Genomic DNA, 16,278 nt, shown 5'->3' with positions numbered 1-16,278 from the left:
GGAGAATAAACAATCGTAATAAAATCATTAATGCCAACACATCCATCAAGGGAACACACAAATGTGAATAATACTACGTGCATCTGGAATAGGACACAAGTTCCACTGAGCAGCACCAATTGCCGATAATTTAAATCTTCTCCTTGACATTAGCACCTTAATTTGTAATGTACAGTCATACCCACATCTGAATTAATGTCCTTAAATCAGAAAAGTATAGAGAGGGAAAAAGCTCAAGAGACAAAACTTTGGGTTTCCTTAGCATAAGGCTCTTCCAGGGAAGGCCACAGTCCTTGTGAATTATGTGCCAACCCCCGAGATACCACCCTGTAATAGCACCACTTCAGCTAGTGTGTATGCAATGTCTTTTCTCTGTCTCATCTCAAGTGTTTACGAATCAGGTGGCGTTATTAATTGAGACAGTCATTCACACTGAAAAATTTCATTGTGCCCATATGTGAGAGAAACTTACTTCATTAAATTGTTTACCATATTCATCATTCAATGTAAGGTATCAATCTTTAAATGAAAAAAAGCCAAATTTATTATTGCAATAAAGTAATTTTCTTCAACGGGTAAATAAAAATTTCTATGGTATAATTTCAATAGCTTTTTATATAACACAGATTGCATTTAATAAGATCAATATACTTTTATCCTTTTCGAATAGCATCGCAGCTGGGAGACAGGCCTGAAATTTTTAGGGTTGGTGAAATGTTATTTACCAGCTGTAAGTGGGGAGTAGTAGGAACAAGGAGTCTTTCTCCTCATGAAAAATCATGTCTCAGGCATCTGTCAGGCTTCACATATTTTTGGTTGTATGACAAAATTTTTCAATGAATGGCCATGAAAGTCATTTATTAGGGAGATATTAACTGTTGATGTTGATGGCACTAATATTGATTGTTGATTGTTTGAGGCGTAACTTGGTGAAAGCGATTCATAATTAAATTGAAAAGAAGAACTTTGTGCTTTCACAGTAATATTTATTCACGACCATGGTTTCAACGTTAGACGTCATCATCAAGTGGGTTCCTTCAGACATTGTCATCAGCATTAGACGTCATCATCACCTGAAACCATGGTCGTGAATAAATATTAATGTGAAAGCACAAAGTTCTTCTTTTTAATTTAATTATGGCCCTAATATTTTTTATCTCTGCATAAAAAAGTCCCAAAAATCAATATACTTTTTCAAAATTACCAACCAAAATCTCTATGATACACATTGGGCTGAAGTAACCAGGTTAATTTAACCCTCATATGGATTATCTGCGCCTTAGCGGCGCTCGTCGTTTTAAAAGTGGTGTAAAAATTTTCCATTCCAATGGATCATTTTGAAATTTTCAGTAGTCTATTTTTTCCGCTTTCTTCGTCTACATATAAAATTTTGTTTGTATAGTGTCGATAGTTTACATTTTATTGGCCTCTAATGAAAAAAGTTACGTCGTTGGATTTACTGCGCCGCTGCGGCGCTCAGTATTTCCTCGTCGCTACGTCGAGGACTGCACTCTCAATGTTAATGTCTAAGCAATTATGTTTCGTATGAACTGCTATAATCTATTAATAATATTATTATTTAATTTTCTAAACTTTATAAACAAAATGAAATTGTTAAACAAAAGGAAAATATAACTATACCAATTTTGCTTTCTATTTTCACTAGGAATCATAATGTTTGCCTCGATATAATGTTCATTGACAAAACTTCATCTTTTCACAAAAATAATTCATAGAATCTCATGGCTAACCAAAGTTGTTTTTTCCTGGGTCTCCTACTTAGTTTTGCTTGGGCCGAGAATTTCCTCGCCGCTACGTCAGGGACTGCACTCTGAACGCTAATGTCAAGGCAATTATGTTTCGTATGAAATGCTATAATCTATTTATAATCCTATTATATAATTTTTGTAAACTTATAAACCAAGTGAAATTGTTTAACAAAAGGAAAATGTTACAATATCAATTGTGCTTTCTCTTTTAGCTAAGAATCATTATGTTTGCCTCGTTATAATGTTCATTGACAAAAACTTCATCTTTTTGCAAGAATTATTCATAGAAACTCATGGCTAAGCTAGGTTGTTTTTTCCATGGCTTCCGTCTTAGTTTTGCTTGGGCACCTTCTCCGCTCCGCGTCCACGTACCTGCTTTGGTGATAGTCACCTTTGAGTAAATCCCAGTGTTACTCTGTTTAGAATTACACCAAGCAGCAATTCTAAGAAAATTTTAACACAATGCATTATCCGAATTCGTAGAATAATGCTTCCTCACCGACGCGTCGTGTGAATATTTCTCGTTGAATGAGCAACTGTAATTTGCCAGGAGATTCAGAGGTTTCACAGACTACTGTGAAGAACACATTGCATGGTTAATGTTATATGTCTTGTACCTCTAATTCAAAAATATTCCTTTGTGGCTACAATAGTCAATGCAAAATTGCTGACGTTTATATAATTACCGATGACGCGACAGTTTACCATTGGGGTGAAATCAAGATTACTACCCAACTAATTGTGTGATAGAAAATAATTTCTTTTTCCTGACCAATAGTTCAGTATTTACATGGTAAAAATCGTTTCATGATGAATAGGAGAATAGACAATGTACCGTGAAGTGAAAATTTGTAAATATATTTCTCGTTTCTTTGTGTACTCAAATGCACAGATATTTTATTCATTGGGATTTTACTAACGTTAAGGGGTGAATGAGGAAGAGAAAGGAGAAGGAATGCCAGGTAGGTTGTTTAGAGATGAAGGGGTGGTCGTGTGTCGACTGCCAAGGATCAGGGAATACCCAGATCATTAGGCCAGGTAAGAGTAGAAAACCCTTATCGCGAATAAGGTTGGGAGTGCAAGGAGACAATTAGATACAATAGCCTGCTTTTTCTTTATCTTTCCATCGCTGCATGAGGGACAGAGAACAAAAGCCTTGTCAAAATGCCTCGCGGTGGCCCTCCCTTCATTCCAAGAAGGTCCAGCTCGGGTGGGTCATTAGGGTGGAGAGAAGTTCAATCAACTTTTGTGGGAGGGGGGAAGAAGGCGGTGAATGACAAATTAGGAAGCTTGGTGGGAAGGTATGGATAGTCTCAATGTTTGGGTCAGTGAAACGCTACGGAAAGAAAAGGTGAGGGAAGTCCTCTCAGCTTGAAGGTATTTTTGTCACCCCAGAAAATTCTTCCTTCAGTCCCTCACGTAGAGCTGGACGAAAGAAAATAGGCGCCTGTTCCTTCTTCCCTACCACCTATAACCCATTCTTCTAAGAAGTTATTTTCTTGGATTTCCCACCAATCCAGGAGTAAAACCTCATCTGGTACACTCTCATGCATCACATTTACTCGGCCATCTCTAAGGAAACGTCCTCAGTGAAGGAATGGGGCTCCGCGGTCGGAAAAAAATACCGGCTCTTTTAGCTCCAACTTCAAAGCGGAGTTGGGTTATTGGACACGTCGCCAATTATCCCATATTCGTTATATTTCAAAACATATAGGACTTTATTTTTTTATTGCAGGTTATGAGCTCCCAGTATATTCGTAAGATTTGCCTTGATCGCCAGAATCCTGCAAAAATCACGAAAGTAACAATCGTCTCTTCTCACTTCACCTACAGCTGTTTCATTATTAATGTTTAAAAACTAATCCTTCAGTATACACTACAAAGATAAAACATATGGGTGGACGCAGTGAAGCAAAATTATGTCATATGGGAATAAACGAATTTTATTTGATACTCATTTTTAGTATTTAGATTCATAAAAATATAAACAATATAAACATTAAAAAGCGGAGTTATTACAGCACTGCATATCAGAAAAAATATTTCAAACGACCATTACACACGAAATTAAAACTTTCATTCGAAAATAACAGACAAAGGGAGCAGAAATAGAAAGCATTACGGTAAAAAATGGAAAAGAATGCAGCGTTCAAGATTTTTTGTTATAACTTCCACAAGAATGGGTTAAATCTAGCAAAACACGGTGAGAAATAAAGATAATAGATGTATTTACCATTATCAATCAGAAAACTTGTAAATTTATGCTAACTTTGAAAGATAATAGCAAAAAAATGACGCGGCGCCGCTGCAGCACCGAAAATCCAACGACGTAACTAAATTTGTAAATCCATATGAGGGTTAACATTGAATAAAAAAACCTAGTAAATTTCACAAGAATGAATTATAAGTATGTCGCACAGTGATGAAACTGGTCGACATTAAAATTCATTTATGTGAAATTTACGAGGTTTTTTATTCAACATGAAGAAATTTCATCTAGTCACGCCTCAAACTATTTAACTTACTTTAATATGATGATACGACTGTCATGTCATGTGAGCATATACAATGTCCTATTTTGTGGCAATAATATGTTGAGTACAAATTGATGAGAAAAATTTCCCCTTAGGTCCATGGAGAGAAAATTAATAAAGGAAATCAATTTTTATTTGCAGTGATAAGGCTGGAATTGCACCTCTATTGGATGTGGAAGACATGGTGATGATGCGAAAACCAGACTGGAAATGTGTTTTCACTTACGTTCAGTCTATCTATCGTCGCTTCAAGGATGAGGATTAATTAAATCCTACTCCAGAGCCACATCTAAAGCAGGGATTATACATCAGCTGCAGTAGTTAAAAAGTGTTGTACGAAAAAGTTAGTCCATGCTGTCATGTTCCTATTTGTTACCTAAAAAATCAAATGTGCCTTAGCCGCAGGCAATAAGTGAATTAATAATATGTATATGTATGTGCACTCTACATTGAGAATTGGAATGCATGTAAACATTTTTTTTAAAAAACTCTGCTGTTGAGTATTGTGAATAAGTGTGCATATCGAGAAGAAAAAATGTACATAGTTCTGTGTCGTGTTCCTTGGAGGTCGGAAATGTGTTTTTAAAAAATGATAAAGCCTCAGGACAGAAGTGAAGGATGAGATACAATAATTTTTTGGTGAATAGAGCTCTCTATCATACTACACTACAATGTTTTAATGCACCAAACTGCATTATTTTTAATATCTACGGTCATTTACTTTACATTTTTTTATATTTTCTTTATGTTGTATGAAAATAGTTGAGCTCACACAGATTCAAAGGTGCTTCAAGCTGAATATCATTGTTAATATATTATTATTATTATTATTGTGTAAGAGCCATAATGATATTTGGCCATCACGAAAATATTCAGAATACATGCATTTTGTCAGGCTGCTGATAATAATTTGACTTGTGCTATTCTCAGTGTGCTATTGCATAAATGCCTTCATGAGTGTTACAAGCTTAAGCTTCTTCATTTTTTTATATATTTTATTTAACTCTTTGACATTTCTGCCCTACTCATGTCAAGTAATTGAATTTTCACAGATGGCTACTTAACAGTTCATTTATTTTCTCTCTGTGGTGAGCTGGTAAAGGATGTGGTGTTAGAATTGCAAATATTAAGTTAACTGAATACCTATTTATGCAGAAAATGTAGGGAATGGTCATTTGATTTAATAACCACACTTCTCGTTAAATTATGAAAATGGCAGAACCATTTGTCAAAAGAAGAATTAAGAAAATGTGGATCTCTCTGTATCACTAGCTTAATAGTTTACTAATTAAAGAAAAAGGTATTAATTTGCTCTTTTATTTGTTAAGTTTTTGTTGAAATTGTAAATGGACTCTCTCTTCACCTCTCAAAAACCATTCTCAAGGATGAGAGAAGCCCTCCATGATGTTGTTCTGTTTTTGGTAACATGTTTTGGCGGCTGATAAATCACTAGCTTACAGCTGTACCAGTGAGTCAAAACTCACCGCAACCAGCCAGTTTACAAAAAGAAGTTAAAAAAATGGCACATGTGTACCGTTGGCTGTGTTATGTGTTGCTTGTGTGAAAAAGGAAACTTAAAATTGATGGTTGAGAACAAGTCAATTTGAGGTATGAAAGTTATTGCAATAATTTCATTTATGTTTTTGGCATTTTATTTTATTTTTCTTTTTGAATTCACAATTGAAATTGCTACTGTGAAGCTTGCCTTTTTTTCCAATTACCAAAATTACAAGGAAAACTTGATTTGAAAAATATTTACCTTGACGATAGAATCAAGGACAAATTTAAATAATAGCCTATGATTAAAAGAAGGATAAGGCATACAAAAGACACAAACACATAATTAATTAAGGTAAAGTGTATTTGTACAGAAATAAATATCTGTAAAAGTTTTAAAGTATGCCCTTCAACCTGAACGTGAACAACCTGACAACTGGTAGTCGTCATCGGCTATTCTTGGCGAGAAGACCCAGTCCAAAATGGTACAATACGTTGAATATGGCTGAAAACTCGTTCAGATGTGTCATGCGGCAAGAATGAAAATTTTTAAATATATTCAATATTCCAATCACACTGCTAACCAATTGGAATCAACAGTTCTTCATGCAAACCATTAGGAATAATTTCAATCAGTGCTAAGCACATCCTAAGTGTACACTGCTACCTGGAGCTATAGTTTAACTTGACTTTGGTCTTGACAGGAAAGAATTGTATGCCATTGAATGTCTAACAGTATGACGGACAATATACAGGGTGTCCCATTTATCTTGACCACTCGAAATAACTTTTTGTCCAGATGCAAATTCAAAAATGTGTCGAGCAAATATTCATTAGCCGTTAGGGGGACATTAATCAGCATGATTGCCTTCCTTGTAGCTTTATTATTTACAAAGATATGAACAGCAGTATGTCTTTTTTAAATGGCACCCTACATTTTGTATTCGGCAATACATTTCATATCCTAAAGACTTACAGTAGACTCTCCTTAATACGAACAATGTTATTACGAAGTTCTCGTTATTACGAAGCAAATAGTTGGTCCCGACGAAAAGGCATATGCTAGCTATAGTAAAAGAAACGTTATTGCGAAATTTTCGTTGGACATACCATTAAGATAGATATCTAGTCATCGATAGTTAATCATTATTAATGAAGTGAGTGAAGTACTTACAAACTGAATAGGAAACATCTAAGACAGAAACACTTTAAAAAATTTATGACCCCCTAGGCCACACATGGTAATAACTAAATTACAGAAATCTTCAAAAGGTAAAAACATATTGCTCGAATTTTATCAAAACATTCACAAGTATGCTGATTGGCTTTGAGGATTTAAAATTAAAACTTCATTCTTTTGAATTGTTGTTTAGTTATGGGAGTACAAGGTTGTGCATGGAACTTACATGGTTACATACTTATAGATCGTTACTGATGAACTTATTAAGCAAAATTATTGTCTTCATCAGCCTGATCCTCGGTCTGTTTATCCTGCCAATCCCTGAAGAGAAAATAGTAATTACTCCATGTGAAATGATATATCATGTATCATTTGCTTAAATCAGGGAGGTAAATTGAGAAATTATTAACTAATATTCCAAAAAAAATAAGCAATCAGATTCAATAAATAAGATGTCCATATTGTACCCCCACATTCTCATAATGGCGGTTAATGATTCAACTTCCATGGAACATTATAGTGTATACCTATTGTAAGAGGGAATGGAAAATATGAAGAAAATGTCTGGGATGATCGAATTAATGTGGCAGGGAAATGAGAAGCGACTACTTACGTTCTTATTTTCCTGACTTTAGCCTGGTTGAGCCAATTACTCAGACACCCTTTCAGCACCACATCTGATGCATCAGGGTAGACCCTTCTGCATACACCTATGAAATTATAAAAAACATACTTAATGTTGTACGTTAAAAGTTAATTTCAACGATCAATTATTATAATAATCTTAGAATATCTTATTGGATGCACTCACGAAAAATAACAGGACACACTGAAGTGCTATAAAATGATTTCTTAACCGAATTCTTCTGAAGTTTGCCCGTAAGGGAATACATCTCTGCTTCATAGTCATTCTAAGACGACGCAACATATTTTGTAGAAGTGTTCATTCATTTCTTCTACCAACTGCTACCAAACATTGCATCTAGAGATAAAAAAGATCAGATCAATTAAGAGTTAACAGCTTATACAAGAATAACAAAAATCATGTTTATAGCCAGAAGAAAAATTCACCAAAAAAATTAACACAATTGTCATGGTTAGTATGCACATGTAGAATGTGTGCACAAGTGCATATGAAATCACAAAAATTCAATCATACCAAAACTGTTTAATATTTCATTGGACAATAATCCAAACGCACTTCAAAATTATGTTGTACTTGAGTATTTTTATAGCACTTTGAATTCCAAACACCGAGTGTCTGGCGGGCTCCAGATTTACATCGATTTTGAAACTTTCTTACAAAAACTTAATTTTTCTTTCATTAAAAAAATCATACATTGTTTGAATCAGGATGGCAGCACACAAATTATCATTATTCACTTACCAACTTTGGCTCAAATGAGGGATCTTCACTTATCCTACGGCAGAGTTTGATGAAAGCCTCATCTGCTGTCAATGGCAATCGGCTGAAATTCATCTCCTCCACAGCAGCATCCTTTCGCGTTGGGTCACATGCCAATAAAGCATCTACTTTCCTCTCCAAGTGGAAAAACCCAGGTGCCATTTCTCCCATCCACATGAGGAGCTGGCCATTCTGTAGTTTTAATTTACTGCAGCCTGTAAATATAAAATTGTTATAAATACAATAATACCAATTGATTTGCTTATATTATACTACCTTAGCACACTTGGTACTTAATCATCATAAATCCTGCCTAGTTGCTTATCGAACAGGTGCTAACCATAGATTTTAATACACCACTAATTTTTCTGTCAACAAACACGAGTAATTGATTACTTTACATCACAAAAATTTTAAGGATTGCAATCTTATTGCACAGAAACAGCTTAGAAATGTGTTACTTATGCCCTTGGGTGCAACATGCCTGTTAAGAATGTACTGGCAGAATGTACGATATATACATGGGCATTTGTAAAAAAAATGAACTAAAGCACAAATCAATGCCAAAATTATAATGATCAGAGAGAGTTCAACTGATGGCTATGTTTAGAACAGCTAATTAACTGCTATTATTCTTCGACATATTCCCAATAGTTATTCATTTTCAAGAAAAATCCTTCATAAACGAGTTTACTGAGGTTGAGACAAATACTTTAACGTCATAAAGAACTGCTAACAAAGTGGATTCTACTGCGAGAACCCTGATAGTTCAACTTAAACCGTCTGAATGGAGTCTTTTCACTATGCCAGCGAAAGCAAAGATCATGCTAAATTGTAATTACACTGAGAATAAAATAATGAATAATCTTACATGGATAGTAATTGGCGGTTCATTAATCATACATAGTATCGAATAGAAAAAAATTTTCCATTTACTCACATTTACGCATGGTCAGCACAGCAGAGATGAGTAGATACTGACAGAGGCAACTTCTTAAATCTCTTCGTGCCGCTAAAAGCCACTGTTTCCGAGAATTCAGTAATCTTCCAATCCCCTTTTGCCAGTATTCACTACGAAACACGGATTATTTTCTTCTTCCATAGCATACTTCAACGTAAATTTGCTTGTAAAACAGGATTTTACTTCACAGCTAAATTCACAATCACAAAGCGTAGCCTACGTTATTCATGGCTACGCACAAAGTCACAAGCACAAAATAACGGCAACCGTTATGTCACGTGGTACAAAAGACTGCCGCCGGGCGTTTTGGCGCGAGTTCAAAATACGATTTTTAATCCAAAATATTAAAATAAGTTCGTAATATAATGGGAAAAGTTTTTTACTTGAATTTTTTTATGAGTATGAAGATAATTATATCAAATAATATTATATTGTTATATTACTATAATTCTCATTAAGTACATATTATTAAAATCTTACAACCAAGCCAAATAGGCTGGAAAGAGGCATGAAAAATTCAACCTTGAGATGGCAAGGAAAAGTCAAGCTTCACGTAAGCTAACATGCTATGTGTGGGTAGTAGCAGGTTTGATATGGCAAGTTTGCTGCAAGTGTGATATGGCAAGTTTGCTGTAGGTTTGATATGGCAAGTTTGCTGCAGGTGTGATATGGCAAGTTCGCAGCAGGAATGATATGACAAATCTGCTATGGGTGCAATATGGCATGTATTCTGCAGGTGTGATGTACAAGTCTACGGCTTGTATGTGTTCACATAACTTGTAAGCTTTATTCAAGCTTGTACATAGCTTTCATGCCAGAATAGGTTTGTCACAGCAAGTTTGCTGCAAACTTGCCACGACAAGGCTTGTCGTGACAAGCCAAGGACAAGCCTATGACAAGTTTGCTGCAAGCTTGCATGCTATCTGGGAGATTTCTTGATCTGCAATATGAGGGAGGGTACGAGATTCCATGCAGCTGAAGCCAAATACATATTTGGGAAACTAAAAGAGCCATCTCTGAACAAATACCGCAGGGCTCTCAAAAAAAAAACATTGTGAGCACTCGGCAGAGGCAGATCATGCTTTCACTTATCCCAAGCATCAAATTATATTTGAAAAAGCAAAAGTCCTAGCCTAAGAGAAGCATTATTTCCCACGCATCACTTGGGAGGCTGTTGAAATTGAAACACTAACAGAAAAATTCAATAGAGGAGTATAATCTGAGGTTTCAGGTGAGATGGAGCGGAAACAGAACATAACAAAGAAACAGGAGCAATTTCCACAATTTTATATTTATTATACGACCAGTTTTGCTTATAGCATCATCAGGTACATATAACAAGTTGTGCAAAGGCTTAAATAGGAAGGCAGGATATTGGGATGGTAAGATGGGAAGACAGAGGAAGGGGATGAAAGGATGGGAAGGGTGTACAGTCATAGGTTCTTGGGGGTTAGAAAAACCGAAGGAGTCGGTGAGGAGATATGTCGTTATGTTTCATTCAACATCTATGTCATACCTCCCTACCGACTCCTCCTTACGTTTTCCAATCCCCAAGCCCCTTTGACTGTACACTCTTCCCTTCCTTTCTTTCCCTTCCTCCGTCTTCCCGTCTTACCACCCTCTTCCTGCCTTCCCGTTTAAGCCTTTGCACGCCTTGTTATATGTACCTGATGATGCTATAAGCGAAACCAGTTGTACAATAAATGTAAAATTGTGGAAATTGTTCCTGCTTCTTTGTTTCGATAGAGGATATTGACGTTAAGTAATTTCATTCAACATCTACGTCATACCTCCCTACCGACTCCCTCTGTTTTTCCAATCCCCAAGCCCCTATGACTGTACACTAGGGTGGGCCGAAAAAAGGTTTTTTTTCCTGATCAAATTTGCCCTATGCGGGAAAGTTGCGAAATGATATAAGGATCTCGCACACAAAATTTTTTTCAAATCGGATAATATTAACCACTGCCGCCCGAGCTCTAAAGTTTAAAATTTTGCGAAAAATCAGGCTGATTTCAGAATCAAACGGCTATTAAGACGAATTTTATGAAAATATGGGATAATGGTTAATATCAAAGAGTGGATACATATTTATAGTTTATGAAAATGAAATTTGAAGTTTTTTTGACAAAATCTATGGTTAATAAAATGTCTATGAATTAACAACAAAATCAGAGTATAGACCACCCACACAACACAACTCATTTTTGCCTATATTTCTAAAACTCCATTTTGGGGGCTAAATTGCAGGTAAAATAATATTTATTTCGATTGAATTTCATTTCTTATCAAATAAGTCATCATATGGTAGTAAATAATCCCACAATAAGTATTAATAAGGGAAATTATTTGAAATTAACATCAATCATAATGACGAATAACGTACCTGTGGAGCTATTTTCAACAAGAAAACAGCCAAGGCTGAGAAAAAACAGAACCTGAGCAACAAGCATTTCACCAAGTAGCTCTCCGCTAGTTTCGTAAAGAAACTACCCAGAACTCACCACGAGGAAGAGGCTACCATCGAGTTCCACCCGTGTCCCCCCAACCAACCTTCCAAAGGGTTACGGAAGGATTGACGCAATGGTTAAAATAGAGGAAAAGCGTACCAGGTGTCGAGTGGAGTGCGTGATATTTGTTGCACCGGAAAATTTCATGGGTAATGATTTGCCCACTGATGAAGAGATGATGAAAATGTTTTTGTACTCTCGGTACATTGAAGAAGAAGAATAAAGTTGAAATACCATATTATTTCTCTGTCGGGAATCGCGGAGACAGTGGCTTATGCCATTGAAGGCATTTGGCATAGATCCTCTATCCCAGTTGTTGGATATAGGCAACTTTTTTGACAAATTATTCAATATCATGGAAATAATAGCAATATTCTTCGATCTGTCAACAAGAATGCTTTCATTGATCTGAAGCAAGACTTCCTTCGTCACGCACGTCAGCTTTTTGATGTTGCGGCATGTAAATTGCTTTAGTGAGACTTATTCTCTTTGTGATATTCTTTCTAAAATGCCTTGTTTAGAATGGGAATTCCCTAAGGACAGATAAGTGGCAGGAAAATGAAGATAGGCGCCATCGATGTGCAAGAGACCAAAAATAGGAAGACGAGGCTTTGCAGGTTGGAAAGAAAAAAGGAACACCCGAATGTTCCACCCTATTTTGTCAAAACACTTCAGTTCGGAATACTCAGGTGATGAAATGACATTGAACGGAGAGTTATGTAATGCAAGTGAAGGAGATGATTTCATGGGAAAAGGTTTGTGTAAGTAATTTGAAATTGCCAAGATTTGCATCATCCTGTGAATAATTCTGCATATCACACCATACCTCTGCAGCACTTGCATCTGCGCACCTAATAGATATCGGGTTGGTTACTCAAGGAGTCAATGTACTTTTTGTTGACAAGAATAAAGTTAGAAGGGAAAGAGAAAGATTGCGCACGTGTCTTCGGAGGAATGTGGGATCTGTTAAACTACAAGCGCTTTACTTCGACGAGAGGAAAGACTCTGCTTTCGTTTATAGTCAAAGTGAAAAACAATAGGTGAGGATCGTGTAACTCTCGTTCAAGAGCCCGGTTCACGCTACTTATGGCATGTCACCCCATGTGTTGGCAAAGCTATTGGCCTCTAAGATTCCATCACGAATTTTCTAGGGGAGGAAATGATCATTACCGATGGACTCCAAACAATTGTGTGCGATGGAACTGAGGTTAACACCGGAAGCCATGCCGGAGTAATCAGGAGAATGGAAATGGCCCTAAGAAGACCTTTGCATTGGTTTGTTTGCCTGCTTCATTGCTATGAACTATCGTTCAGCACCGTCAAAAGAACTGATGGCCATGGCAAAATTTGCTATCGAAGTTTCCGCTCCAATGCGGTTTTCAATAAATTTGAACAGACCCTGTTAAAAATTACCCATTAGTCCCCATTGAAAAAACCTATAGGGAATGATATTCCCCATTAAATTTCAATGGGGAATATATTGTCCCTATGGGTACTCAATGGGGAATATATTGTCCCTATGGGTACTCAATGGGGAATGAATATCTCTTATGGGTTTTCAATGGGGAATGAAAATCTCTCATGTTTTTTCAATGGGGAATGCCAAGTATTTTCACAACTTTTAGTAACTATGGGAAATATATATTTGGCGTTTAAAATACCTTAGTTACATATTTTGCCCATTATATTACGAAATTATTTTTTAATATAACGGATTAAATATCGTATTTGGAAACTAGCGCCACAACGACCGGCGGCCATCTTGCATGCCAGTGACCCAAGAGCCATTGCAAATGAATTGTTTACATTCGTAGTTACTGTATTTTGTGACTTTGCGAATTTAGTTGTGCTGTAGAATCCTCTTTTACAAGCAAATTTACGTTGAAGTACGCAATGGAAGAGGAAAATAATCCGTGTTTCGCAGTGAAGACTGGCAAAAAGGCATCAACACATCTCCGCTGAGCTGACCATGTAAGTAAATGAAACATTTTTTCTATTCGTTAGTAAATCACCGAACATTTGTATGTATTGATACGATTAATGGACCGCTAATTTCATTTCAATAAGTATTTAAGATTATTAATTACTATGTTCACAGTGTAATTACAATTTAGCATGATCTTTCCTTTCTCGGCCATAGTAAAAATACAAACCATTAAGACCGATTAAGTTGAAATATCAGGGTTCTCGCAAAAGAATCCACTTTGTTAGCAGTCCATTATGGCATCCAGTTCGTTATAGCATTAAATTATCAATCATAATTAGCTCGTATACGAAGGGTATTTTCTTGAAAAATGAATAACCATCGGGAAGATATTATGTCGAAGAATTATAGTAATTAATAAGCTGTTCAAAACATTGCCATCGCAATTTAAATCTCTCCGATCATTATCATTTAGGTATTGATTTGTACTTGAGCACATTTTTCACAAATGCCTAAATTGCAATGAAAGTCTTAAAGAGTTAGGTATATTCCCACACGGAAAATAGATATCTATATATTGTCTATTTTCATCTATGAATAGATGTATATCTAATGGATGTCTATTAGACATCTATTAGATGTGCAGGTGACAAGGGGCGATTTTGGATGCATCTCCGAAAGTGTGTTTTAAAACGCGATTCGTGAGCTATGGAAGCGATATAACATTTGATTTAGGGACAAATTTTTTGGTTCCTTACTGGAGTGATGGCGGACTTAAAAAATTTTGCGACGCGTAGAACGATGCGTGGCGACTATGCCAACTGTATCTATATATTGTCTATTTTCATCTATAAATAGATGTATATCTAATAGATATCTATTAGACATCTATTAGATGTGCAGGTGACAAGGGGCGATTTTGGATACATCTCCGAAAGTGTGTTTTAAAACGCGATTCATGAGCTATGGAAGCGACTCGTAGAACGATGCGTGGCGACTATGCCAACTGTATCTATATATTTTCATCTATGAATAGATGTATGATTCCATTGAATGGGCCTTAGTTTGGCTGTAATTAATTTATTTCCGAGTGTAATTTTAACAATTGTTATAATATTTCTAAAAGGCATATAGATCAGCTAGTGTAGTGGTGAGCGCGTTTGGCTACGGAGTGGGGAACACAAGTTCAATGCCATGTCGCGGCATTTTTTTTGTAGTTTTCATTTTGATCATACGGCGACAATTTTTTCATTAATGTTAATTGCATCAAGCATAGGCATGAGAAATTTTTTTATAGATATAGATAAGTATAAAACAGATAATTAGATATCTAATAGACAACTACAGTAGACATCTAATAGACATCTACAGTAGATGTCTAATAGACATCTACCGTAGATATCTATTAGAACTGCTGCCATTTTGACAATAATATATCTAATAGATATCTATGATAGATGTCTATTAGATAACTATTTATCTATCTGTAGATATCTATTAGATATCTAATAGATGTTTATTTTCTGTGTGGGTTGTTATCAATTGCTATAGAATGTTACTAAAATTGAATGCCAATTCAATTCTATTGAAATGTCAACTATTTATGTTAGGGGTTCCACTTACCCCGGTGTTCCTTACGCAGTTAACGGGTATATATAAATATTTATAAAAAAATAACCTGTTTGTTGAGCACAGAATAGATACTTGTTAGGAAGTTGAGCCTAGCATTTTGTTCGCCACGTTGATGCATGCACATAAATATGAATGCGTTAGAGTGGGAGTGCATAAATATGCTTGCAAGATGCCATGTGTAAATGTAATAAATAGGTAGATTTCCTGCAGGATAGGTTCATAGCAAATGATATAACCTTGTTTTTATTACTAATATTCTATATTTATTTGCAGGGACAATGGAGAGAGTCTGGAGTCAGGATGACAACCTGAAAAGGGATATACCAACTAGACTAAAGCAAGTTATCACAAAGGCATTTGCCACCAAAAGTTGTGACATGGTTAAATACCAAAGGAAGAAGCTACTGAAAAGTAGCAAATAATACTTCACATGTCTATCCAGACTGATGATGGATGCAAATGCTACCAGCTAAGATATTGATAGTTCATTCCCTGTCAGCCTTTGTAATACTGGCATACCATTCACATCAATCCCCTGATCGACCCCAAACACCACGAACTTTGAAAGAATTTGAACACAATTGTAATATTGGTTTGTATGAGACATTTGAAGTGGTATTTGTTAACCAATTCGGTCCAAATTTTGATATTTTGTTAATAGTTACTTGTTCTTTCATTTGCTTGAAGTATATGCTACCAATTATGGTTTACTGTGTGCAAAAATAAAAGCATTCAAAATTAAATTAAATACTTTACATAATTGGAGGTAATTCTTTAGGGCTTGAAATGTTCCAAACATATTGGCTTTTTGCACACATCATACTACCATGTGGATTCTCTTCTTATCTTTTTCTCCAAGCACACTACAT

The 16,278-nt window shown here is 35.7% G+C and overlaps 1 protein-coding gene and 1 long non-coding RNA gene across 7 annotated transcripts in view; both read left to right on the top strand.

Annotated features, from left to right (window-relative positions):
* LOC124159450 (mucin-12-like) overlaps positions 1-5,610 on the top strand; it is a 271,706-nt gene extending 266,096 nt beyond the window's left edge. For 5 of the 6 annotated variants that reach the window (XM_046535262.1, XM_046535263.1, XM_046535261.1 and 2 more), the window contains one exon: positions 4,445-5,610. In XM_046535262.1, coding sequence (XP_046391218.1) covers positions 4,445-4,568 — 124 coding nt within the window. In that variant the 3' untranslated portion in view covers positions 4,569-5,610. The remainder of the gene's footprint in view (positions 1-4,444) is intronic. The other variant, XR_006864964.1, reaches the window with a different exon arrangement.
* Positions 5,611-13,559: 7,949 nt separating this feature from the next.
* LOC124159872 lies at positions 13,560-15,990 on the top strand. Its single transcript, XR_006865038.1, has 2 exons — positions 13,560-13,824; positions 15,683-15,990. It is a non-coding gene; the product is annotated as an uncharacterized LOC124159872 (long non-coding RNA).
* The last annotated feature ends 288 nt before the right edge of the window (positions 15,991-16,278 follow it).

The sequence above is a fragment of the Ischnura elegans genome, chromosome 5 (assembly GCF_921293095.1).
Source record: "Ischnura elegans chromosome 5, ioIscEleg1.1, whole genome shotgun sequence".
NCBI lineage: Eukaryota > Metazoa > Arthropoda > Insecta > Odonata > Coenagrionidae > Ischnura > Ischnura elegans.
The sequence above is the reverse complement of the archived record's forward strand: the minus strand, read 5'-3'. Positions and strand labels throughout refer to the sequence as shown.